This window comes from Pipistrellus kuhlii, unplaced genomic scaffold, assembly GCF_014108245.1.
Source record: "Pipistrellus kuhlii isolate mPipKuh1 unplaced genomic scaffold, mPipKuh1.p scaffold_m20_p_16, whole genome shotgun sequence".
Lineage (NCBI taxonomy): Eukaryota > Metazoa > Chordata > Mammalia > Chiroptera > Vespertilionidae > Pipistrellus > Pipistrellus kuhlii.
In genome coordinates, this window is record NW_023425471.1 from 1,658,746 (window position 1) to 1,686,011 (window position 27,266).

The window sequence follows — 27,266 nt, forward strand, 5'->3', positions numbered from 1 at the left end:
AGGGGGTGTGTGGGGCCTAGGACTTTGACATGAATTTGGGGGGAAGGGGAACAATTTGGCCCATTTACAAAATGTGTAATTTTGATACTTGTACAGATTTAATACCCTAGTGTATTTTTAAGCTTTTAAGCATCTTTTCAAATACTGCATTTTCAGATAAATATTTAAGGATAAAATTAGTTGGCATTCTAGAGGTCTAGTGTTGAGCTAAAATGATCAAAGGAACAGGTCTTCATGTGAACAGGAGAGGAATCCTTCACACCACGACTTAAAGGGAATCTGGGGAACAAGGCTAATATGCCAAACATGGTACTGGAGTGTGATTAAGAACAAAACCTGACTACATAGCTTTGTCCTTCAGTTAACTACATACAGCTAACTGATGGAAAAGCTCTTGAACCAGCGGCAAAAGGTCGCTGAAATGAAAATCTGATTCTTTTGAAGAAGAAAAAAAGACGCTTTAATGGACTGGCCTTACCTATACAAAGATGAAAAATATGGGAAAAACAAGAATTGGGGATCAAAGCAGGTGATAAGGGAGTGGTGGCAATAGCTGCGGGCCCCCAAAGCGAGCAGAACTGGTTCGGGGAGGGGCCTGTTACAGCTCTGTGTTTGCCACTCAGCGTTCGGGCCATCTGAGACCGTTTCCACGCTGTGAACTGTGAACGTATAGACCAAGTTCAGTGTTAAAGACCAGCTAGTGACCTCAGAGAATGGACAAATGTACTTTTGACCAACGAGAACCATTTCAGGAAGCTGGAAAGGTACCTCATCAATGGGCTATAATTCCTCCAGTTTTATCACCTTCTTCACTCTGGTGAAAAATTCCCTAGTTGAAGTTAAAGAAAACCCTGCTTTGTGTTTCTATAACTGTCCTATGACCCTGACGCCAGTTCTCACACACCAGTGGCTTGTGGAACAGAGCTGTGTGAAGTAGGAAAATGGACCCGTGGGTTCTGATGTTTCTCCAGTCACAATGGCGAGGTCCTGTTGTGACTGGAGAAAAAGAACATGGGTGTATCGGGCAGAGCACGGATCAGTGGTCTCTGCATTCGTGGCCAGTGGGGCAACTGTGCAGCCTTTCAGGAAACAAAAGACAAAACCAGATTGGTGCATTTTATTTGGATCTCTTTGGAAGTAATGATTACACATTTAACACCAGTGCTCAGTGGAGCCTGACGCCCGTGGGGAAGCATGAGCCCTGGCAAATGCCCAGGGTGCTACTGATGTCCCTCCACTGCTCTGGTATTCCAGAACCTTCAGTAACATCACCTACTACCAGGTCTATGCTTGACCAACTCGCCAGTCCTGGTTCTGTCCGATCCCCGTGCCCAGGGCTGCTCCCCCCCCCCACACACATGTGTGCGCAGCATGCTTTCCTATGCAGCCCACCCACCAGCTCCTGTGCTCAGCACTGGACTCGCCTTAGAGCGCCTTCAAAGATGCAGGCCTACATGAAACTTGGTACTTAATCACAGTAAGGTACTCATGCAGGGCTCTTGCTACATATTCCTGTCCCTCCCTCCAGGACCAGAGAAAAGGGCCGCTGACTGCAGGGAACTGCTGTGGTGTGGCCCGGCCAGGACCCGCTGGTCTCTACCCTAGAACTCCCTGCTGCTGCTCCGGCCCCTGGTGTCACAGCCCTCTGTGCTACCTGGTCATCGAGGGCAGAGCAAACTACGTAAAACAATACGTGTTTGGGTCTCTCCGATGAGCATGGCTGAAATGCCTCCTAGATTTCTAGCCGAGTATCTTTTTCTGCTCCCAAAGCTCTGGCCCCTAACTTGAGACCATCCCGGTTCTGTAAAATGGGTTAGTAGATAAACTAGTTTGCAGACTTTCAAAATAAAACGAAAATGGTATTGGTGGCAGGGTGAGCAGCACTTAGAAAATTCAATATGAAATTCCCACAATCTTGGACAAACATCTTTATTTAGTAACTCAAATAAATAGGGTAAAAAATCATAGTAGCAACTTTACACACACATAAAAGATCACACTTCAAATTACTTGCTCAAGTTATTCAGAACGGAACAAAAGTCTTCAAGTGCGCCCAAGAAGCACGGAACAAGTGTCTTTATATTACTTGCTTTTCGATTGACATCTCGTTACAGTAAGGACTCCACCCCTTACAGTAAAACAGCCCCCTCCTGCCCCCTCCGGTGCACAGCCTCAAAGGCCAGGAGGGCACACGTTAACGTAATACAGGTTTTTCTGGGTTTACAACCCTAAAATCGTCTTCCAGCTTTTTATTAACAAGGCTATCAACAGGTTCATTCAATCTTAGTGTACTAAGGGAAAGGGAATAAAAGAACTAACACAACCTGGCACTTTGGGCCCCACTCCCCATTTTGCAGACATGGATCTGGATTTCGGAATGAATGACAGTAGGATCACCGGCCCGGATCGGACAGTGGGCAGGTACGTGGCACTGGGCACTGCAAACGCTGCCCACTTCAGCTTCTTGCGTCGGGCTATGCACAGTGCCTATACATTCGTATAGCATCTCTAGATGTATGGGGAAGCCCATGTATGTCCTACCAACTCCATTCCTCACTGCAGATGCTTTAGGTTTAAATCTGACTACCAAATCTTGACAATGACATTTGGTTATATGAACGAGGAAAGCCAAAAGCCTATTCTGAGATTTCCAAAGATATTTCAAGGCTATCGATACAGAAATCCTTATAAATAACTGTTCAGAAGCAAATATTAATCTATTGATAATTCTAAGAAACTGAATGCACTATTTGTAACTATAAGGAATTTTACTAAGTTTAGATAAATGGATACAAAAACTTTTCCAGGCTATTTAATCAAGTAACTTACAACGCCCACATTCCTGAGTATAATCCATTGCAGAGACACTGTTTATTTCCAAAGTTTTCTGTGTTTAGCTTAAGAGGTGTTTCTTCCCGAGAAACTGAACTTTCCTGTCAAATGCACTGGATCGAATAGGAGAATTGGGTTCGTAAAACGGATTCATTGCAAACTAGGAAAGAAGAAAACATTAGTGAGTTTGCCAGAGTAAAAAGGCTGACAGATCATGGGTCTCTAAATTATTTTGAGTTTTAAATTAAATCATCAAAGAGCCGAAACCGGTTTGGCTCAGCAGTAGAGCATCGGTCTGCGGACTGAAAGGTCCCGGGTTCGATTCCGGTCAAGGGCATGTACATTGGTTGTGGGCACATCCCTGGTGGGGGGTGTGCAAGAGGCAGCTGGTCAATGTTTCTCTCTCATCGACGTTTCTAGCTATCTCTCTCCCTTCCTCTATGTAAAAAATCAATAAAATATATTTAAAAAAATAAAATAAAAATAAATCATCAAAGACATTCAAAACAAGAGTCAGAAGATCACATTTTTAAGTTTCCATAAAAATGCTCTATGGTTAAATAGTAACTTCCCCGTAAGGACATTTCTTGGTGCTTTGGTTTTGAGCAGGACCTGTGGTGAAACTGATGGCAGTATGATAAGTGTTGCCTATGAAGCATCATTAACTCAGGAGTCACCGTGTGTGAATTACTAATCTCCTTACATTCCTTGTGAACATATGGATTAATCTGTAAGACTTACATAAAATATAAATGAAAAATGGGCCATATCATGGGTCTCTAAGTTAAGAAAAAGTTATACCACACTGACTAAAAATTATTCTTGTGTGGCAATTTTTAAATAATCAGATTTTAATACTCTCCTTTAACACAAGGCTAAGTGACCAGTTTCTCAGATAGTGCAACAAATGTATTATAACAGGTCAGAAAATATTATTTTTTAAATATATTTTATTGACTTTTTACAGAGAGGAAAGAGAGGGACAGAGTCAGAAACATCAATGAGAAACATTGATCAGCCGCCTCCTGCACATCCCCTACTGCAACCAAGGCACATGCCCTTGACTGGAATCGAACCTGGGACCTCCCCTCCCCCTCCAATCTGCAGGCCAACGCTCCATCCACTGAGCCAAAAAGGGCGTCAGAGAAAATTATTAATGACAAATGGAACCACTAATGAGTAGAGGAATTAGCAATTTTTACACCTTAATTACTTTGTCTACCTTTATAAAAGGACTAGATATTCTTGCTAGTGCTGACTAGGAATATTGTTTGCTGTGGCAATATGCAAAAATCTGTTCATTACAGAATATTTAAATTAGTAAGAAATACTGTTTTCAGTACTGCAGTTTAACTACCGATGTCCTATTTTATTTTTTCCAATTATGTGTCAGGAAATGCGGGTGGCACCAAGCTCCCTGGGTTAGTTGATGATATATGAATCACTTCCTGCTGGTTTATGATCGGTATTCACTGCACTGTAACTTATTTCTACAGTAGATGGAAAGCATTTTAGACTGAAATTATAAAGCAGTTTCTCTTATGGAGAATACTTCCTTCCCTCTCTTTAGGGTTCCCTAGTAAAATCAACTATATGCACCAAAGGGAGGAGAATGAAGATTTTAAAATAACCAAAAGCTCTGGCCGGTGTTTCTCAGAGCATCAGCCTATGGACTGAAGGGTCATGGGTTCGATTCCGGTCAAGGGTATGTGACTGAATTGCAGGCTCTATTCCCAGCCCTGGTGGGACTTGTGTGGGAGGCAACCAATTGATGTGTCTCTGTCTCTCCCCTCCCTTCCACTCTCTCTAAAAAAGAAAATCAATGGGAAAATATCTTTGGATTAGGATTAACAACAACAACAAAATAACCATGAGTTCTTTTCCTAAATAGTTAACCTGGTGAAGAGTTGCCTGATGAGGGACTGCCAGGGAGAGTCTGACTGAGGGAGAGCTGCTCTGAGACGAAAACTACTACAAGGACAGTTCCCTGCTAGGGTTTGGATCCCGTTTATCAGATTTAAGAAGTTCTAGAACATACATACCTTGATGTATAGTTCATAGACATCAGTAAAGAAGTTCTTTATCCCATCTTCTTGTCTTACGTCATGAAGCATAATAAATCTCATATGTGAAATAATTAAGGTGTAATCTTTCTTAGAAATGTAAAGCAGTCAGTTAAAAGTTAGCTTAGTTTTTATCTTAAAGAGAACATAATCTTTTAAAGTTAAAAAATAAAGTCAAACCACCCTTGACCCAGATAAACCTAAGTTTTATATACAAGACTTGGTTTTAAAATGATGCTAAACAAAATGTACTTCTTCCCTGAAAAAAAAAAAAAAATAGAAGTAGCTACATAAATGGCAATTTTCACCTGACCTTTAAAGTGCATCGACTTATCCGGCCATCTGTGTGTCCTCAGTTCTAGTTTGTGACCCCAAGCTTTAGTTAGGTGTCTTTATTAAGAAGGTAAGGATATGACCCGCAGTAACAAATGCTGAGACGAACCACTCATTGAACTTGTCCACAGTTTTCAAGTACATGTTGTTTGACAGCCACATATTCTCATCCACCAGGTCAAGGGCAGCATGAGCTATGAACTGGTTTAGATGACGATGGTCGTCCTAGATGACAGTGTGAGCACCAGGTTAACATTTCCATACAGCGTCAAGAAAGCCAACATTTCTCTCTATAATCCTACACATAGTTCTTCTTGAGGGGGGACACTTTCTTTTTCTAAAAAAATATATTTGTATTGATTTCAGAGAGAAAAGGAAAGAGAGAGAGAGAGAGAGAGAGATCAATGATGAGAATCATTGATTGGCTGCCACCGGGCATGTGCCCTGACCAGGAATCAAACCGTGACCTCATAGTTCATAGGTTGACGCTCAACCACTGAGCCATGCCAACTGAGATACTTTTAAATTTGGTATCTAAAACTCAATAAGTAGAAATAGCCGATTATAATATATTAATTATAATATATTAAAATGTGTTCAAGAAACTAAAATGATTTTGATTTTGCAAGCAGCAAGTTACCAATTTCTGTAACCTTTTAAGCACATGGGAAAAATACTGTTGGAAAACAAATAGATCCTCCTTTCAAGAAGCATGCATCCTTTTAGAGGAAGCCAGGAAAAAATACCGAAGAGGTTGTGGATCAAGGACAGCAACATAGGTAAGCTGGCGCTAAGGTGGCGGTGAGGGAGAGCTACATTGACTATTATCATTACAACAGCATGACAGTTCTCATGGGGTCTGTTAGGGTTCCATACGCACTTTGGATTCTGCTTTTCCGGGTGGCAGAAACTCCATTTCAAACACTGGGTTGTCATGGTGGCCGACAATCACGAAGTAGAAGCTTCCAGACATTGTCTCCAATATATGGCTCCTAATGGAATGAAAAGAAGACGCATTTTTAGTCCTCAATACTGACAACCCAAAATGGGTACCTGGGAGTGTACAGGCCTGGGGAGAGTACTACCGAGGTGTGCCAGAGCCCGGGATACGTCAAGCCTTACAGGGACTCCTGCTGATTCACTCAGAACATGCAGCCAAAACCGGTGTGGCTCAGTGGATAGAGCATCAGCCTGCGGACTGAAGGGTCCCGGGTTCAATTCTGGTCAAGGGCCATGTACCTTGGTTGCGGGCACATCTCCGGTGGGGAGTGTGCAGGAGGCGGCTGATTGATATTTCTCTCTCATCGATGTTTCTAACTTTCTCTTCCTCTTCCTTCCTCTCTGTAAACAATAAGATATATTTAAAAAACAAAAACAAAACATGCAACAAAAGCCAAAGAAATCCACAATGTATTTCCTAACAAATGCAATGCTTTTTGTAAAGGAAACCAGGCTACAGCTGGCACATGTACTCTTGGAACTGGAAGGCCATGTGTGGAAGAAAGTGCAGACAGGAGACTCGTGGCATGGTGAAGTAAGTCGGATTTAAAATATTATTCGGGGCAGGGGTTGTTCCACTACAGCCCACAGGCCAAATCTGGCCTCATCCGTCTCACTCTGCTCAAAGGCCGCTTCTGCCCGACATGGCAGAGTTCAGCAGTTGTGACAGAGGTCACCTGTGCTTTACAGAAAAAAAAGGTCCCTGTATTAGGGGAAATGAGGAGGAGGCCTAAATAGTAAAACTGAGCAGGAATGATATAAAAGCTGTGCAAAATAGGATTGGCCAGAATTCTCAAGAGAAAGGGAGGCGGAGAGGGATGGCAGCTTGAAATTTTAACCAAGTCCACAATGGCATTCTTCATTTTTGCTGGAGCAGGTTTCCTAGCTGGAGTTTGCCAAGGGAAGGGCTTACTGTCTTCAGCACAAATATTTAAGCAGCAGAGAGAGCAAAGGAGACAGACACCTCCCCCAATGCACATGTAAGCAGCAGCAGCAGAAGACAATCCTATACAGTAAAGAGGTAATATGCAAATGGTCATTACACCATGATGCTGATGCATAAAGACCAAACAGCAGGAGGGTGGGGCAGCAAGGCAGCAGGCTACCAGGGCAGGGCGGGGCAGTGGGTGGAGAGCTACAGGAGGGCGGGACAGTGGGTGGAGCTACAGGAGCATAGGGCAGTGAGCTGTGGGTGTCAGAGAGCTATGAGCTGCTGTGGGCCCTGAGGCTCCCTGAGGCACACAGCAAGCTACTCGTGCACAATTCGTGCGCAGGGCTACTAGTATACGTAGAATGGAAGATAACCACCTGCAGAATCCTTCCCCCCCATATGGATACCCATGACTGGGAGAGGAGCAGAGTGCTAAGTACCGAGTGAGGATAAACAAAAAGGAAACGGAAGGAAATACCGCAGAAAGGCTGTCTCACAAACTGCACAGCTGAGCAGAACTTGGGCTGCGGAGAATTCCATTTTACCAACACCTGGGAAGGGGAGTAACTGTCCAGTCCCGACAAGGAAAAACTGAACGGTGCGTGAATGGGAAGGAAAGAAGCCATACAACCACAGCCTCAGGAAGGGAATATCTACAGTCATTTACTATCAGAGGCCTTGCTGTGCTGGGGGAGTGGGCAAAGGGGAGACTCTAGAACTCTGTGCTGTCCTATATAGGGAACTTTCTGGAGAATGGACATGTTCTGTGCCTGTGCTGTGTGATGCAGTAGCCACTGGAGACTAAGGAGCATTTGAAATGTGGTTCGTGTCTGCAGAACTGAATTTGAAATTTTATTTAATTTTAATTGATTAAACAGTGACATGTGGTTCATGGCTACTGTATTGGATCAGTGTAGCTCTAGACCCACGGTCGGCAAACTGCGGCTGGCAAGCCACATGCGGCTCTTGGGCCCCTTGAATGTGGCTCTTCCACAAAATACCACGGCCTGGGCGAGTCTATTCTGAAGAAGAGGCGTTAGAAGAAGTTTAAGTTTAAAAAATGTGGCTCTCCAAAGAAATTTCAGTCGTTGTCCTGTTGATCTTTGGCTCTTGACTGATGAGTTTGCCGACCACTGCTCTAGATTAATGATTGCAAACTTTTTTTTTTTTTTTAAATTCCAGGATCTCTTCCACCTTCCCTGCACCCATGAAGTATGACTTAAACTCCAATGTGGAACACAAACAATACAAAGAAAGCAACAGCCGTGTCTGTGTGCGTTGTGTGTGCCTGCTCAGCTTTGCCACCACCTGAAATAGTGGCCCTTCGAGCTTGTGCCAGGGAGCCTAGGCCTCGGGCAGTGGGGGCGGGAGCTACACAGAACTTGGCAATGGACTCAGTGGGAGAACTGAGGCTGTCTCCAAAGGTTTGGCTGAGGCGAACAAGCAGAGGATCAGGATGGGATGCTATTCACCGAGAAAAAGGAGGGAAGGAAGACGGATGAAAACATGTCAATTCTGAGCATGGAGTGGTAGCCAGAATAGCCCTCCAACACTCCCTCCCATATGGCCACAACCTAATTTTGGGAACCGGTGAATGAATGCTCATTTACAGGGACAGGGGAAATAAGGCTCCAGATGGAACTGGGTTGCTCAGCAGGTGACCTTAAGCTAGGAGAGGATCCTGACTGCCCAGGTGGGCCCACTGCGGGCACAAGGGGCTATAAAAGGGAGGAGGCACGAGAGGAAGGTAGGGGGACACGTGACTACAGGCCTGGCTTTAGACGGAGGAAGAGGTCGCCAGTCACAGAATAGGGTGGCATCCAGAAGCTGGGAAGGGCAGAGGGACAGTCTCCCCAAGAGCCTCCGGAAGGAAATGCAGTATCTTGACACCTGGATTGCAGCCCAGCGAGACCCCTGTCCGTCTTCTATGCTGAGAGCTGTGATGTAATGTGTTTGTGTTGTTTCCAGCCACTGGATCTGTGGGAGTTTGTTTGTTAGGGCAGCAGTGGGAAACTAACACACATGTCAAAGAAAAAAGGAAATATTCAAGGAAGCGTCAGCGAAACGGTAAAAGTGCATTCTGTAAAGAGAGCTGGGACAGAGGGAGTTCATTTACCACGGCACCTGGGTAGCAAAGCATTGTTGGAAAGGTTCGTCTGGGGCCGTGGTCGGCAAACTGCGGCTCACGAGCCACATGCGGCTCTTGGGCCCCTTGAGTGTGGCTCTTTCACAAAATACCGCGGCCTGGGCGAGTCTGTTTTGAAGAAGTGGCGTTAGAAGAAGTTTAAGTTTAAAAAATGTGGCTCTCCAAAGAAATTTCAACCATTGTGCTGCTGATATTTGGCTCTGTGGACGAATGAGTTTGCCGACCATGGGTCTGGGGCAATGGTGCGTCAAGATGGAGCTACTTAGGGCACTATGGGGAGAGAGCGTGGAAAAGAACAGGGACTGTGTTTTTCCAGCCTGAATCCCAGACACCGAGCCTAGTATATGATAAGCACTCACTGTTTGCAGGATGGAGCTGCGAGGCAAGGGCGGGGGGCTACAGTTTACGGTGTGAGATGACCCTAAGAATAGGGGAGCGGGTGTGCTGGAGTGGGGGGCAGGGTGGTGTTAACTAGCCCAGCTGAGGCCTGTGGGGTGGGGAGGAAGGGGAGCCTCAGAGGCCTGAGAGTGGGAGCCTGAGTTCAGGCCATTAATTAACAGCACCTTTGTGAGAAGCTGTGCAGATCCTTCCCTAAAGCAATCCTCATGACAAGGGGCAGGGCCTGTGCCTGAAGGTAGGGGAGGCAGGACTGCGCTGTGGGGAGGACAGCAGCAGCCTGTGGTTGCTAGGGTGACGAGCTGCTTTTGGGAGACAGCTGTGGAAATCAAGGTGGTGCTCCTTACCTTATGTACACTCAAAAGGGGCGTGTACATAAGAAGTGGGCACTAACTACCGTGTTTCCCCGAAAATAAGACATCCTCCGAAAATAAGACCTACTTTCAGGTTTCCTTCTGAGTGAAATATAAGGCATCCCCCCCGAAAATAAGGCCCCCCTAGGCTAAACATGAGAGATTTGGTCCACTGATTCTGAAAGAAATGAGTCACAAGAAATTCACCAAGAAATTCAGGAATTGGATTGTTATAATGTTCCAGAAGATGATGACATGATTGTCATTGAATAAATGAGTAAATTCTTGACACTGTAGGATTCTCAGTTTGTCTGGTTTGTGTTGACTACTACCGTACTACTGTACCATATACAGGTAATAAATTTCCTTTATTTTCATTTAACAATAAATGTGTACCGTATTCTTCTTCATGGAAAAATAAGACATCCCCTGAAAATAAGACCTAGCGCATCTTTGGGAGCAAAAATTTATAGAAGACACTGTCTTATTTTCGGGGAAACAGGGTAGTAATGAACGCAGAAATGGGACCCGCGACCAGAAACCTTGAGGCTGGCATCAGAAAGGCAAAAGCCCACATGAGCAGAAATGTGTGGACTGCATTAAGAAAAACAAAGCCTTTTTAGGCTACAACCGGGGGAAAAAGCAGGGGAGAGAGGTCACCTGCTTCAAGCAACTGGCATACAAAGAGGATGCAGATCTGCTGAACTTCAATTTTCTCAAAAAGAATGGTTTTCAAACAGCAAGTGTGGGAGAATCAAGGTTAGGCACGCTATGAACCTCCAGATGGGAATATTAAACACTCTAGACATTTCAATAAATACAAGTATCCTGTTCTCCCATCTAACTACTAACCAGGCCCGACCCTGCTTAGCTTCCGAGATCAGATGAGATCGGGCGCGTTCAGGTTGGTATGGCCGTAGACAAGTATCCAGTTCTCAGCAAACTACATATCTTGGAATAACAAATGTGATTATATATCTAGTGATCAGGGACATTTGAGAAGTCACAGGAATAGGAAAGAGCCATACCATCAGACATAGGTAAGTGTTATTCCTATTTTCAAAAACAAAAAGGCTTATCTCCTAATCTATAAGTGGGTATTTTCAAAGTAGAAATATGTATTAAATGGCTGCCTTTGGTCAGACACTATACTAGATTTTATTGTACATTAGTTAATGTGGATCCCAACACAGAAAGAGTAGGCTATTATTCATTCATGTACTCCTGGTCATACTGAGAACAAGTCATGCCAAGCTTAAATTTTATGTTTTGGAAGGGAAATCAGGAGGCAGTAAATCATTTTGGGAAATAGTTTGGCATACACCTAAAAACAACTAGGCCTGTAGCTTGGATGATAACACGGTCTGGTCATAGTTTGGTATACACCTAAAAACAACTGTTTTAGCTCTATCCCCAGAGCTATAACAGTGCCGGGGCCCAGAAAACACTCCTTATATGTTGACTAAGGGTCACAACTCATAGCTGACTAGAATGTTAAAGTGCTCCCAGTCAGTACACAGCAAGGGGTCTCCGGCAGACCTTTGAAGTTGGCCTTAACCTCGTCCAGCTCAACATTCGAACAATAATTGTGAGATGAAGCCACCTTATCACATTCAAAGATGACATGTTAAGGGCAACGAACGTATTAGAAGGCCAAAGTCCAAATTCAAAAATATCTCCACAGCTAAGAGAACTAGGTGTGAAATAAACAAAGCAGAATTTAATAGGATGCAACATAAAGTCCTGTACTCGGGCTTGAAAAAATGAACTGTACAACAGGCTGAGGAAACCTAGCTTAAGAGCAGTGCATCTAGAAGAAGCCATTTTCATTTATCGCAAACTCAATAAGAGGCAGCAGTCTGAAACAGGGGTCACAAAAAGCTAATGCAATTCCAAGCTGCACTGAGAGAAGACAATGTCTTCATAAATAATATCATCTCTGGGGAAGTACTCAGTTCTGGGAATTGCATTTTAAGAGTCTCATGCTCTACCGACTGAGCTAGCCGGGCACTCACTGGGAATTGCATTTTAAATGAATCAATAACTGTGTGTAGGGGGGGTAGGGGGGATCTAGGCTAGGGAATGCTGGGGACAAAAGCTACTGAAGGAACTGAGGATGTTTAAACTGAGGAAGGGAAAATACTATTTTTTTTGGGGGGTGGGGGGGGAAGCAGTGTCCAAGCACGATCTCATCTGTAGAGAGGATGTGCTGTCAAATGGAAAAGGGAGCTGACTAGGATTGGCAACTGGCTTTCCTTTCCTGAGCCAGCTCCAATCACTGGTAGTGCCTGCCAGGAACTGGTCAGCGGGAAAGACTGCTGTGATTAATTATCCGCTGTCATGGGTGGTGGTAGGGGGAGGGCAGTTGTCTATGCGAGTGCCAAGTAGTTATTCTTTTTGCCACCATACAAATCATACCCATCAAAGCCCAGGTGAAGTCACATTTTTTGCACAGAGATGTCTCTGGGGCTTCCATCTTCCACTCTTTTTTTTTCTTTCCCTAAACTCTACTTAAGTCTATAGCACATCTTAGTCCACCTTCCTTTCTCACAGCATGCAAAATCAAAATTTAGCTCATTGATTTTCAACCAGTGACTTTGGCCTCCCCAAGGCCATCTGGCAATGCCTGAGACCTTCAGGATGGTCAGAACTGATGCGGAGGAGCTGCCCTTGTGGGCAGAGAGGCCAGGGATGTTGCTAACCACCCCGCGGTGCACAAGACAGCACCCTTACAAATACTTTTCGGGCTCCAAAGGGCAACCGTGCCGCGGTGACGAAGCCCTGGATTACTGAGTGACCTAGTAGAAGGCAAAGCCCCGAGCTGGCGGAGCTCGCCGGGTGCAAAGCCTGGGCTGCGACGGGACCAGCCGGCCGGGGGTAACCGGGTTGGGTCCGGCGCCCCAGGCCGCAACTAGACGGAGAGACAGGGTTAACAGCCAGATCGCGCGGGGCCCGGATGTCCCCCGGAGCGGCCGCCCCCGCCCCCGCCCCCGATCCTCGCTTTATCCCCTACCTGCGTCTAGACGCGGACTTCGTAAGAAAGTATCCACTGAGCTCCCGCCGGAGACCCGCGCTCCGAAGCTTCAGTAAGGAAGCCGGGCAGTCCTCGCGCGACTCGGAGGCTACGCTCTCGCGATAAGTGGGCGGGGCGTCTGGCGGTTGAGGCGCGGGCTCGCTGGCGCAGACGCAGTAACGCTCCTGAAGCTCCGGGACTCAGGTTGCTCGACCTGGCGGGGCTCCGGGAGAGGGCGGGACGCGCCCTGAGCGGCGCGGAGGATTCACGTGGTGCCCCGGCTTCCAGGGACGCGGCTTCCCCAGGCTCCTCGTCCGATGTCGCTACTCGTGGGCCACCGGTGAGTGTCGCGCTCGCGTTCCCCACCCTCCCATGGCAACCCGAGGGGGAGGAAGTGCCTTTATCCGCCGGGTTCTTAGTTCGGGAAGGGCGGGATGCGTTTATCCCCGGGGGTTCTTAGTTCGGAGAGGGCGGGAGAGCTTTGAGAGGTTGCCCCGCGCAGCGGCTGGGCTCCGAAGGTAGGGATCCCCTCGTCGCCACCCGGAGGCGGGACGGGCGGACCGGCTTGGTGGGAAGCGACGCCGGAGGCGGACCGGGCGCGCGTGTAAGGAGATTAAGCATCTTGTTTGTTTTTGGTTAAAGAGCTGATGGGTGCGTGTGTGAGTTGAAGCATCCCGTTTGTTTCCGTTAAAGCGCGCTTCGTGTTTGTTTCCGTTAAAGCGCCTACCGGGTGCGCACGAGGGGATGAAGCTTCGTGTTTGTTTTCGTTAAAGGTGCGGGTGAGGGGGCAAGGCTTCGGTTTGGTTAAAGCACAGACCGGGTGCGCGCGAGAGGACGAAGCTTCGTTTTTGTTTCCGTTAAAGTGCCACCCAACCCACCGACCGGTGCACTAAGGGGACGAGGCCTCGTGTTTCGTTAAAGCGACAACCGGGTGCGCTGATGGGATGAGGCCTCGTGTTTATTTTATTTTTATTTTTAATTTTATTTTTTATTATGTTTTTTATTAAATTATTATTTTTGTACATATACCCTTGCGCCCCCTCACTCCCGTACTTGTTTCTTTAAAGCGCCAACCGGGTGCGTGCGATGGGACGAGGCCTCGTATTTGTTTCTTTAAAATGCCAAATGGGTGCGCTGAGGGGACGAGGCTTCGTGCTTGTTTCGTTAAAGCGCCGATTGTTGCGCACTTGAGGGGACAAAACATGGTGTTTGTCTCTTTAAAGCGCCAACTGCGTGCGCACGTGAGGGGCCTACGCATCCTGTTTTAATTCAAACGCTAACCGCCAACCCCGCTAACCGCCAACCCCGTGTGCACGTGGGGGGATGACGCTTCCTGTCTGTCTGCATTCACGCGCCATCCGGGTCACGTGCATGGATGGCGCGACTTCGAAGCTTCCTGTCTGTTTCTTTAAAGCGCCAACCAGGTGCGCCGGTGCTTCCGGTTTGTTTTCATTTGAGCGCCAAGCGGCTGAGCACGTGATGGGACGGCGCTTCCATTTTCATTTTGGCGCCAACCTGGTGTGCACGTGAGGAGCTGGCGCTTCCGGTTCGCTTTCATTCGTGCTGGCGCTTCCGGTTCGCTTTCATTCGTGCTAACCGGGTGTGCTGGCGAGAGGACGAAGCTTCCTGTTTGTTTGCGTGAAAGCGCCATCCCCGCCGGGCTTTGGCGCTTTTCCGAAGGATAGCCCTGGTTCCATCGTCACCAATCCCTCTGCCTGCCCGGTAACCCCGAGCCTCTTCTCTTCCAGCCTACAATGCCCCCCAAATACGACGTGCTGACTCAAGACGAACTGCGCAGAAAGCTGTACCAGACCTTCAAGGAGCGAGGGATCCTGGACGCGCTCAAGGTACCGCTTTAGGCACATCTGTTCTACAACTTGCATGCGTGGCAGCTGTAACAGGCAGTCAACATTTAACCCCCGGGTCTAGGTTTTAAAATAAGGTGACCAGACATCCCGCTTTTCAATGTGTCCCGCATCCCGTGGCGTTTTAAAAAAGTCCTGATTTTTAAAATCGGGACTTTTTTAAAAGCCGCGGGACAAATTTGTTAAAATTCGGGACTGTCCCGCCAGAAGCGGGACGTCTGGTCACCTTATTTTAAAAAGAAGGTGATATGAAGACGGTATTGGTGGGTGCTATCTTTAAGGTTTGTGGTTACCCTGGGACAGGCGTCCCAAACGGCTTAGCGTTTGCCTGGTCCTCATGTTCAAATAGACAGATTGGCTGACATTCAGATAGGAGCGAGCAGCTTTATAAAGTGAACACATTTTAGTAAGGTTATACTCATTTTATGAAGCTGTTTGTAGGTTCCTGGATTAATAAGTGGTTTTGTAAGAGTCATGTTTGAATGAATGAACGACATTGACACCATATAGAAGATGTTAAGTGTGCTGCTTACCATAGCATAGTTTGGAGAATGAGAACTTTAAAAAAAATGCATTGAAAAGGTCTGAATATTTAATTTGGGCAGCAAATACTTATTAGTATGAATTAACAGCAAGAAGTAGGATTAATAGCAATGAATAGGATTACCTCAAACGTGTTTTCATTACTACATACATTTCTGAAGTCTTTTTACACTGAAAATGTGGCATTTAGGAAATGTGAGTTTGTTTTTCTTTCTCCCTTCTCCATTGTTTTTGTAACTCAAAAACACCACAGCGTCACTTCAGATTCACGTGAAAAACACAGGAAAACAAGGAGGAAAGTCATCTCTGATGATTCAGCCACTTATTGGCATAATGGTGTGTGTATGTGTGTATTCTTAGTTCAATATTATATGGTGAGCATTTTCCTGTGTCCTTAAACGTTCATTGAAATCCTCATTTTCATGGCACCAGGCCCATGTTTGGATATATGTTTAATCTATGTAGCAGTCCCCTGATTAATATTTAGCTTGAGCAGCAAATATTTATCAATACACTTTATATATAAATTAACAGCAAGGAGTAGGAATAGTTCTTTCATTACTATACATATTTCAGAAGTATATTTTACACTTAAAATGTTGAATTTTAACCTAGATCTATACATCTTTCAATTGCATTTTTCATTGTTGCCTAATTAAGTGGCTTTACTAATGTTCTTGTATGGCTCTTTATCCTGGAAAATCAAATTAAGGGCATGAGCATTTTTTTTAAGGCTTTTAGCTTCTTGTTCTAGAAAGATTGTAATAGTATGACACCAGCAGTTTGAGAATGCTTATCTCACTCCAATATTATTATTATTATTATTATTATTATTACATTTTAAAAGCCAATTTAAGATTGAAAAGCAGCTTTCATTTTAGTATTTATCTCTGTTAATGAGGTTGCACATAGTTTCCAGCCATTTGTCTGTTTTCCACCTATTGGCAGTTTGACTCATACTCATTTTTTTAGGATGTTAGTGTTTTCTTATTGTGTAAGAATTCTTTTAATAGAAACTATTAATCTTTTTTGTCATTTTTGTGGTGTTCAATTTTAAATTGGCTCTAAAATATTGATGTTATATTTCTATATGGTCAAATCTACTGATTTTTTTCCTGATTATTCTCAATAACTTTTTCTCTATGAATAGCATGAATATTCACTTTTTAAAGTTTTTAAAAAGGCTTCAGTTTTTATAGTTAGCACTTTAAGCCACCTGGAATTAGTTGTAGTGTATAATGCATTACTACACCTTCTAATGTAGGATGGTTATTGCATTCCTGAATGAGGAATTTTTTCCCCTGTTTTTCTGAATTAGATTTGGTCCTGTTTGGCTTCCTATCTGTAGTAAAAATTGACTAATCATGTCTTCGCTATTCTTTGGCTTTGGTATCAGGATTATGCTAATCTTGTTCACTCTATAGCGGCTGTATATCCTTGGGAGAAATGTTTCCTGTTTGCAGCTGGCTGCTGTTTCTGGAATTCCAGCTTGATCGATGTTAGGGCAAAGTTTTACTATCGCAGTCCGAGCTAATTTTTATTTTCTCAGTTCAAGGACTGTGGTTGGGGTGAGTTCACTTATTTAAATTTCTAGTGACCTAACTATTTGGATGTTTGAAAAGAATTTGTATCTATGACTAAGTATAAAGTCACAGATATCTATTAATGTTTATTAAGGCCTTTTCATATTTTGAATACTCAGTCTGAATTTCTGAGAGAGATGTGCAGAGGATTCCCAAGTTTCTTCTTTCCCACTTCCCCTCCCCCCACAATAATTGTATTTATTGTTACCTTCGGGACTATGCAAGGTTTAATTATGAATGGATATTTCTCTGCATTAGCTGCTGGAAAGCCCCAGCCAGTCTTGCCATTTCTTCTAGCAAGTGCTAGATGGCATGCTTTTTGTATTTATCAATATGGGAATTCATTTATAATGTCATTTCATTTTATTCTCTTATTTTTCTCTCAACCTGCTTATGTCACTCATTTAAATTTTATCCAGTATCAGTACTTGTTTGTAGGACACCTTGAATCACTTATCCATTAAGCTGGATCTAAACATAGTACTACTTTAGCCTGTTACAAATCTCATTAAACCATCTCTAAATTTTACTGATGTAGAATGCTGTAGTTTCTCTTTTATTATTTGCTGTTACTGAATGACATTAGATGAGGCAGAGCATGCATATTCTGCTCAATGTAAATATCTTTTGTACTATAGGATTTTTGATGTATGAGTCTTGTTCCATACTGGTAGTTATATACTTCTCTCTAGCTAAAGTATGGGAGATAGAGGTAGAGCAACTCCATTAGTTTTTTGCTGGTATTCTATTAATATGAATATATTAGATATTACTTAGTGTTGAACCCCATGGATTTAGGCAGCATACTCTTAAGCTCAGCCCAATTATATTTCCAGTTTATATGCACAATAGATTAGAAAAATATCCAGTAGTTCAGTTAATTTAGAGATTTTCTTAAAAAGAAAAACCCAAAGGAATAATAACACTAGTTATATAACCTTGAAAAAATTCACACATCTTGAACCTAAATTTCCTTATTTATGAAATGTGTTGAGATATAAATACTATATATGAAAGTGCATGTTAATAAGTCATCTTTAGGTTTACTGATTTCTCTCTTGAATATCTTACTTCCTCTTGGGGAATTTTATTTTTATCAATATGCTCAATAAACTGGTTTCACCCAATATTGTTTTCATAACCTCCAACAATCCACAGAATTTTGTTGAGGAAGCAGCAGAATTTTCTCTGATGATTGCTGTCTTGACCAAAGGCTGCTGAAATGGGCTCATAGGAAAGACAAGTAAGAGTCTACATGTGTTCTGACCACTAGGTCAGTTGGAAAGCTTTCACTGATGAAAGCAGACTTCTTTGGCCAGAACCCATGGCCTAAGTGTGCAACAAAGAAGTTGTAACTTTTGTCCATGGATCTAGAACCACTGTGGAAATAAAAGGTTTCTAAATCGTGTGGCAAATCTGTGTATCTTCAGTGCAGTAGTCCTGCTAAAAGTGTTTTCCCTCTTGTCTCTTTTCTCTTTTTTTGTTGTTTGACTAGACACAACTGAGAAAGCAGCTCATTCAAGAATTGATGCACCCTGTATTGAGCGGAGAAATGAGGCCCTCGTCCATTTCAGTGGAAGGGAGCGCCCTTCTAATAGGCGCTTCTAATTCCTTAGTGGCAGATCATTTACAGAAATGTGGCTATGAGTATTCACTTTCAGTTTTCTTCCCAGAAAGTGGCTTGGCAGAAGAAAAGGTAAAGTTTTTCCTCACTTACCAGATTTTCTATTAACAGCCTTTCCATCCCAGGTGATAATAAAGTGCTGCACAGTAGCCGAGTGCTCCTTGGCTGGCTTGGTCCATTTCTCAGTCATCTTTTATATAATGCACCAAAGAGAAGTACTCAATTTGATATATCAGTTCCTTGGAATCTTTGTTAATCTTCTGTTAAATTGTGATGTGTAGAATCACGAAATGTTTTGGAGTTAGAATTGATCTTATGTCCCATGTAGTTGATTCAGACTCAGAACTGCCATTTATGTTGACTGTTGTGAGCTTGGCACTGGGCTAGTCACACTGCAGGTGTACCTGTGACCCAGCTGATGAGGAACCAGTCTGGAGAGGTGAGTGATTTGCTCAAGGTCACAGGATTTTGAGGTGGTAACCTAAGGCAGTAAATCTAGATCTCTAAAATGTGCCCTTTATGATGCCACAGTCTCTGTTTCTAGATATTTCTCTTCATGATTATATAACAGAAGTAAGAAATAGATGAACTTTTTAAAAATATGTAGTCTCAAATATTAAAACACATTTTATCACTTTCCTAATTAACTTTTTCTCCACCATTACCATTGAACATACTAGTCACTTTATTAGTATTTTAAAGGCAGACATAGCAAACTTTCTGTATGTTTTTTAACTAGACTTAACTTTTTAGAGCAGTTTAGGTTCACTGCAAAATTGAGCAGAAAGGAAGAGTTCCCTTATGCCCTCTCCCCTCTTACATGCACAGTCTCCCTCATTATCAACATTTTTACAATGAGCCTACATTGTGGCATCATTATCACCTGAAATCCATAGTTGACATTAGGGTGTACTCTGTGTTGTCCCTGTGTTTTATCTTTATCTGAATCTGTAATTTGACCAAAAGTTTTATATTCAGAAGTTTTAAGAAATCATGAACAGCTCTAATATTTGAAAAACTTAAAATTTACATATGCTGCATTTATTCATTAGCAACCAAATTTTACTTATCAACATTAGGAATTCTTTTTTGGTCCATCAGTATCTTAAGTTTGTCATTACATTTCATAATTTTATTTTTGCATGAGCAATAATAGTCAATTATATAGTGATTGGAGCAGTAATTCATGTACCTCACATGCTTGAAGTTTTTTACTACTATAAAATGCTGTGCAGAATATTTTCTTTAAAGGAAAACCAATAGGAAATAAGTCATGACAACATTCTCAGCACTGGGAATATACACAGAGTGGCCAGATTATGATCTCTTGAGTGCATAATAATCTGTCCACTCAGTGTATATCCTATATAATGGACTAATATGCAAATTGTCCTCTCGGCCAGGAGTTTGACCAGCAGGCAGTTCAGAACTGCCCATGTCTCTTTCCCCTGGCCAGGCTGGCTGGACCCCACCCATGCACGAATTCATGCACCGGCACCACCCCTCACATGTGTGTGCGCGCGTGTACACACACACACACACACACACACACACACACACACACACTGAGTGGTCTGATTATTATGTGTTCAGAAATCAATAATCTGGGCACTTAGTGTATATTAAAAATAGCTACCCAGAATATTTGTTTAAAACTATTTGCAGTATACTTTAGTCATTCATAGTTGTAAAGATAGTAAAAATTTGGTTTCTTTACATTTTGAAGCAGTATTTTAAAAAAATTCATTGCAGTTGAAAGACCCTGGAATTCACTCATGACTCATATTCATTGGTTCATCAAATATTTGAGTTTATCATCTGTAAGGCACTAATCATTTCTGTCATTTGTTAGGCATATCATCTTCATTGTGAAATATTTGGAGAGTAATTACATGATCAAGAAATATTTTATCCATATGATCTCAATATGTTTATTGTAATTTATTTAGTAGTATAAGAAACAGCTTCAATTTTATATTAGCAGTTATAATTGTTATTTAATCTGAAGAAGATTTCTAGTCATATTCAGAAACACCTTAATTCATCTTTTAGACATTAATGTAAAAATGTCTATCTAATTAATATTTTTTCCCTTAAGGTATTTACTATGCAAGATCTGTTACAACTCATTAAAATCAAGCCTGAATCCAGTCTCTACAAATCACTGGTAGGATTATTTAGTTTTTATAACCTGCTTTGTTTTGTTAATTATATCTGAATAGTTGAATAAAAGTGAAATGTTTTATTTTAATAGGTCTCAGGATTTGATAAAGAAAACAAAAAAGGTAGGAACTTTCATCTTTACAGAGATTTAATACCATCTTTATCATGCACTTTTCCTATAAAAGTATGAAACATAATTTTTAGAGGGAAGAATAGGGAATCAAATTAGAATTAAATTATGGATTTTTTTTTGCTGACAATTCCTGACCTTTTTAATAAACAGTAGAATCCATCTATTGTTTTGACAGATGTAGATCATTTCCTCTAAACTTCAATTTTTTAAATAGCTCTTAGATACTGAAATAAGATACACTTTGAATAATTATAGAGGTAGTGTTTGTACTTCAACTGGGTTTTCAAACTTCCAGTAGCATTTTAGGATGAATTTCCTTTCTTCAAAGCTTAGTCTGGCTGAAAAGAAACATCAATTGAGCTTCCCAGCTTCTTCTAGCATCCTAGTAAAATTTCTGAAACTCAAAAACTATAAATAGCAGACATGTCAGGAATCCTAGTGGCAAAGATTATATAGAACTCTGAGCTAACTGTAAAATAGCCAGTGTTAAGACTAGGTTAAAGGGCATGTTCATTTTGAATACACAGATATTGACAAATTTCCCTCCTGAGTGATTGAGCCTGCCAGTTTCCTCACTCTTGTGAGCACTTCATATATGATCAGAATTTTAATCTTATCAGTCTTATTTGGAAAATAAGATTTCTCTGTTGTAGTATTTGCATTTGTTTATGGTTTTATTTATTTAACATTAATTTTTTCCCTCTAAACTCTTTGTCCATGCCCTTTTAAGAATTTTCTTACTGATTTGTAAGAGCTCTTTGATATATGAAAATTAGTGTTCTGTCTCCAAAATATAGTAACTATTTTTCCAGCTACCATTTGTCTTTTGACTTTATTATTTCATGCCACATATAAGTTCTTAATTTTTATATTGTCAAATATTTCTCTTTATCACTTCTAGATTTTTGTGTCATGCTTGGGAAGGACTTTCCTCAAAGTATTCTTTAAAAATATATAATGTAAAACAGGATAATGTGATAAACCCAAAATTTGTAAACTGACTGAGCAATGGTTGAATGAAAGTTGTAAGACCAAACTTAAATGTACATTGTGTTTTTTAGGTTTTCTTGTGGAGTTTCTAAATCAAATGGCACAATCTCTTCAGGCTAAAGATACTTGTGACGTGGATACTCAGACAAGTCCGATGTTGCCTAGCAAAGACACTCTTGGTAATTGCAGGATTCTTTCATAATTTCAGGGTTGTTTTTGTATTTTTTTTAATATATTTTATTGATTTTTCACAGAGAGGAAGAGAGAGGGATAGAGAGCTAGAAACGTCGATGAGAGAGAATCATCGACCAGCTGCCTCCTGCACACCCCCTACTGGGGATGTGCCCGTAACCAAGGTACATGCCCTTGACCGGAATCGAACCAGGGACCTTTCGGTCCGCAGGCCGACGCTCTATCCACTGAGCCAAACCAGTGCCAGCTGTTTTGTTTTGTTTTTTTTGAATGAAGGAAATGACCTCCTTTCCCATGTTGTCTGTGTTCCTAGACTGGGAGGGATGTAAACTGCGGGGGGCGGAGGGGATGCTTATTTCCTCTTGTGTCATTGCTGGAAGGGACCAGTTCTATCTTCAGTGCTGCCCCTCCCTCCATGATCACCAGGGGCATGCAGAGGCCCACATTCTTGTTTGTTGGGTTGAACCTCTCAACTGGGAGGCTCTTCCCTGTGTTTTGTCTAACTTTATTTATAGTCACTAATGTGAGAAGACCTAGATTATTTATATTGCAGAGAACTAGAGAAGTCAGTGGCCCATCACTTCATTTTATAGTTGAGGAAATCGAGGTCGCCAGACGAGGGAAAAACAACTTGGAAACACCCAGTTTGGGTCAGAACTGAAACTAGAGTCCCAAGTTTTCTGGTCCATGATCCAGATCCTTTTCCATGGTATAGCCTTTCTACATACAGTACCATCATGCCTTTAGTTGTATGCTCAGAAGGGAAACAGCTGGCTAAAATGCTGTGATTAATCCTGGCTCCTCCTTACTCACAAGGAGCAATAACTTGTTAGACAGTAAGATCAAATATCTTAATCTGCTTCTGCCAGCCTTTTTTTTCCTGTGCATACTTTTTGGTGGGCACTGGTGTTCACATAGTTGAGATTGCACTCTTGGTGTGGGTTTGCACTCTTGTTAACGTTTGATTCCGATCCACATTTGGTGTGAGGGCTGTGGGTATGCTGGGGAGAGCACTGGAATGAGAGAATCAGTAGACCTGGCTTTCGTCCCAGTTATGCCATTGTATAGTTGCTTAGCCCTCGATGAGAGTCACCTACACTGTATGGGCACCTGTGTCCTCTGTAAAATGGAAGATTGGAAATTCATGATCTTTGATTCATTTTAAGGTCAGTGTTTTGAACATGTGACTCGACTTTTACCGATAAAAGAACTCTCTGCTTTGGCACTTAGAGACTGGAAAGAGATGCCAGTGTTTTCTGACTTAAACTTTGCTTTCTTTTTCACTGACAGTGTATGAGAAAATTTTCAAACATTTAAAAAGTTGAATAGTTTTACAGTTCACCATTAAATTTGTGTTATACTTGCTTGATCACTTTCTGTCCATTCAGTAATCTATCTTAATTTTTTGAACAGACTCCCTGCTCACATCCCATGTATTCTTTGCTTTTGAACAGACTTCTTGCTCCCCTGGCCTCATTCCTCTATTCTAATTGCCTGTGTTTTTTTAATAGCTGAGAAGCTTCAGCATATTGACGATCAGTTTGCAGGTGCTTACTCTCAGCATCCAAAATTAGACTCTTTAGAACAGAAGTTAAGTGAATATAAGAGAGAAATAGAGCAACAGCTTCAGGCAGAAATGCATGAAAAGGTAAGTTTATCTTGTTGCTATTAACAAAAGTGATATTTTTGCTTGTTTTTTTCATTCTTAGGTATGTAGGAAAATATCTAGAATCTTTATTAATGAATGTGGTATTATACTGTTGTGCATGGTATTTTTCTTTCCACTTGATGCCATTTTTTTTTTGCCTTTTGAATGAATCCTGATAAGGTACAGTGAATGAGATGAAAGTAAAGGTGAATTAAACTAAGTATATTTAGAGTGTGAATGTTAAACCTAACCATGGAGAATTTGTTACTATTTTTAAGTACTTTACTGGTATTTACAATTATTTGTGATCAATTGACAGTTGCAGCATTTCAAAAACACTGAAATAATAAAAATTAAAATGGAAGAGAAAAGAAAGTCTGAACAGGAAATAGCAAAGTTCTGGAGTGAGGTTGAGAGAACTTGTCAAGCAAAATCCGAAGCCCTCCTTAATCGGGAAAAGATATCCCTGGAGAGAATTCAGAAACACCAGGAGGTAATATTTTAAAATTGTTTAATGGTTGGCTCTTTCTGCAGCTGTTAGATTGGCTCGAAGTTCAGGAGCGAGATGGGACATTTAATTGAACAATTGATGGCTCAGGCCCTAGAGGACCAGTAAGGACTGTGGTCAAGAGTGGACGTGGAAGAATCAGCCTTGAAAAGGAGATATAGACTTCTTTTTCTGAGACTGCTGGAAGGAAAAGTGGAAGTGAATGTTCATGTCAGAAGTGTGAGATACTCGCAGGAAATTAGCAGCAGACAGATGTGAGGATTAGGTAGTGACCTTGAGGAGAGGACTAGAGGTGTGGAATGGCTACTGGAGTGGGGGGGGGAGGAGCAGAGCAGCTCTCTGATGGGACTGCTTGAGCTGTTTTGGGGTTCCTGCTGAGGTGGGCAACCTGGACTAGAAGTAGAACTAACTAGGTACTTGTAGGTGATTGTTCTGTTGTTGCTCTTGGGAAGATTTGGAAGCTCAGTGAGAGCAGAAAGATGGTTGGGAGTGGAGCTTTATGGAGCTGAATTTATTTGATTTGAGAAAGAACCTGTTTAATTGAAGACATTGAGATTCAGCATGATGGTGAATGGAGCCAGAGCAGAGGGTGGATAGCTACTAACATGGGGGAGAAGGGAGAGCTACATGGCCATCTCAGACATCAAGGAGTAGGTCTGGGGAGACTGGCAGGTGGAAGCATAATGGTGGACCAAAGAGGACAAGAGTTACAATTGAGCTTCTAGGTGCAGTTGGAAACCAGATGCACTGTGCTTCCATCCAAGCAAAGGTGAAGGTTCCTGGATTAGAGGGGTCTGGGGCATCATTCATGTAGTCTTAGCACCCAGGAAAGGGACTGGACAGATTGTGGAGAGATTGAGGAGTGGTGGGAAGTGCATGTCAGCAGCAGATCCACTCCTTTAGGGAAAACTGTTCCTTTCCCAAGGGGGTCAGACATGATTAGATTGGGGGAATGGTTTCCTATGTGCAGCCAGAACTTAACTGATGCCAGGAGATGGTCGAGTAAAAGGCTTCGTCCAGGCATCAATCCTTACTTTGAGCTTCTCAGTAAGACCTAGTTATTAATGGTGATTGTACCCCCTCTATGATTTTGGGTAGCATTTCTGGGAATTGCACTCATTTTAGCTATAAAAATAAATGGAAGCACTGGTTTTCGAGATGATGGGTTGTGTTCAGACTAACACTTTCATCTTCAAGGTAATTGACTAGATTAAATCAACCAGTTAGTTGTTAGCCACTGTCTCCATTTAGTCACAGATTTCCCTGAAGGCTCTGCTCTGGAGAAGGTTGCCATTCTCAAAGACACTTTGCCTTTACTCTGCCACCCGAATGTCTGTCCCCTTCTCTCCCTGATAAAACTGTCATGTCCTTCAAACTCCAGCTTAAATGTTGCCTCCTGGTACACTTTCCTTGATTCCCATTGATGGACTCATTTAGGTGTCATTCCTGCTGTGGAGACTGGACTCTGGTTGTGAAATCATCACATTGTAGTATGATGGTTTCTCCCTTAGTAAATCGGGAATTTTGTAAAAGTTGAGGACTGTATTCCTCTTTTCATATTCAGCTCCCAGTGTGCTTTCTGACATAATATTTAGTAAATCCTTGCTCAGTGAACACGCAAATGGAAGTGTGGCCTGTTTTTTGGGGCTTCATACCAGCTTGCTCATGCTGACCAAGGCAGAACCTCCTGTGAATTGAAATGTTCAGGCAACAATTGCAGAACCATGGGGATTCTGCTTTGTTAAGTTTTATTGTTGAATGTATGTTTCATTTCTTTTTTTTAATTGAATTTATCAAAATTTTAAGTAACATGTTAATTAAATAGAATAATTACACAAGGGATGCTAGGAATACTAGGGTAATGTAGCTTAACAGTAATGGAAAGTAGTAAATTCTTGTGTAACTAGATCAGGCAAAATGCATACCTTGAGGTGGAACCTCTTAAAAGTGAAATTGTTCCTCTAAATGTCTACTTTGTTCTCTGGAATGTAAGAAGCAGTCCATTAGCTCAAATCTATTTTATTTCCTTCAGCTTGCTTGCTAAAAATTAATGCTTTACTTGACAGATGGAGACAAAAGAAATTTATGCTCAAAGGCAGCTTCTACTAAAAGATATTGATTTGCTAAGAGGCAGAGAAGCAGAGCTGAATCAAAGAATTGAAGCTTTTGACTTGTAAGTAATGTTTTCATGTTTAATACTCAGAGTTTGTGAGTTTAAAAAGAACTAAATACATATAATTATTCTAATGCTAATTGCCAAGTAGAGTTCTTGGTTATAAAGGTGCCATCACCTGGTTTTAAAAGGCACAAGTTGAGAGAAACAAAGACTAGGATTTTGCTTTTGAAATATTAGACATTGGGATGACTAGCAGAGTGAGACACCATCATTAGGCTACAATAAAACCAGACCAGTATGTGGAAGGAGCTAACAATTCTAAAAAATCATGTTGCACACTTACATTCAGTCATTCAGACCTAAGGTTGCATATGCATAAAGTAATTGAATTGCAAACATATTGAACTGCTTTGCTGTCAGAGGAAATGCGGTAGCTCTGACTTGACTTGTTCTGGGTGAAACTGTGATGTGTGTGTACTTTTTTAAAGTACTCACCAATATTTAATTATTCACATCTTACCTGTCATTAATGGCATGCTCATCAGTCTCATTTATGCAATAAGCTTTCTTTCCCATTAGGTTCTGCTATTAGTTGACACTCACAGATACTCTTATTTCATTAGAGGATTTGACCCTAGTCTTTATTAATGTTCTCTCATTTAATTTTTTTTTTATTGATTTCAGAGAGGAAGGGAGAGGGAGAGAGAGATAGAAGCATCAATGATAAGAATCATTGATTGGCTGCCTCCTACACGCCTCTCACTGGGGAATGAACCTGCAACCCAGGCCTGTGTCACTGACCGGAATGGAACCTAGGACCCTTCAGTCCGCAGGC

The 27,266-nt window shown here is 42.2% G+C and overlaps 2 protein-coding genes across 3 annotated transcripts in view; one reads left to right on the forward strand and one right to left on the reverse strand.

The window, feature by feature from the left end:
* Positions 1-1,913: 1,913 nt before the first annotated feature.
* Positions 1,914-13,205, reverse strand: TRAPPC2 (trafficking protein particle complex subunit 2). The gene is made up of 5 exons (XM_036439528.2): positions 13,067-13,205; positions 6,109-6,220; positions 5,309-5,453; positions 4,875-4,960; positions 1,914-2,992 (listed from the first exon to the last, which is right to left on the reverse strand). The coding sequence occupies exons 2-5, from the start codon at positions 6,199-6,201 to the stop codon at positions 2,894-2,896; spliced, it is 423 nt and encodes a 140-aa protein (XP_036295421.1). The 5' UTR covers positions 6,202-6,220; positions 13,067-13,205; the 3' UTR covers positions 1,914-2,893.
* A 93-nt stretch (positions 13,206-13,298) lies between these two features.
* OFD1 (OFD1 centriole and centriolar satellite protein) overlaps positions 13,299-27,266 on the forward strand; it is a 33,308-nt gene continuing 19,340 nt past the window's right edge. The window contains exons 1-9 of one of the 2 annotated variants that reach the window (XM_045582275.1): positions 13,299-13,406; positions 14,815-14,913; positions 18,553-18,753; positions 20,780-20,848; positions 20,936-20,966; positions 22,039-22,146; positions 23,671-23,807; positions 24,127-24,300; positions 26,382-26,488. In XM_045582275.1, coding sequence (XP_045438231.1) covers positions 14,821-14,913; positions 18,553-18,753; positions 20,780-20,848; positions 20,936-20,966; positions 22,039-22,146; positions 23,671-23,807; positions 24,127-24,300; positions 26,382-26,488 — 920 coding nt within the window. In that variant the 5' untranslated portion in view covers positions 13,299-13,406; positions 14,815-14,820. Of the gene's footprint in view, positions 13,407-13,565; positions 13,585-14,814; positions 14,914-18,552; positions 18,754-20,779; positions 20,849-20,935; positions 20,967-22,038; positions 22,147-23,670; positions 23,808-24,126; positions 24,301-26,381; positions 26,489-27,266 lie in introns of those variants that run through there. The other variant, XM_045582274.1, reaches the window with a different exon arrangement.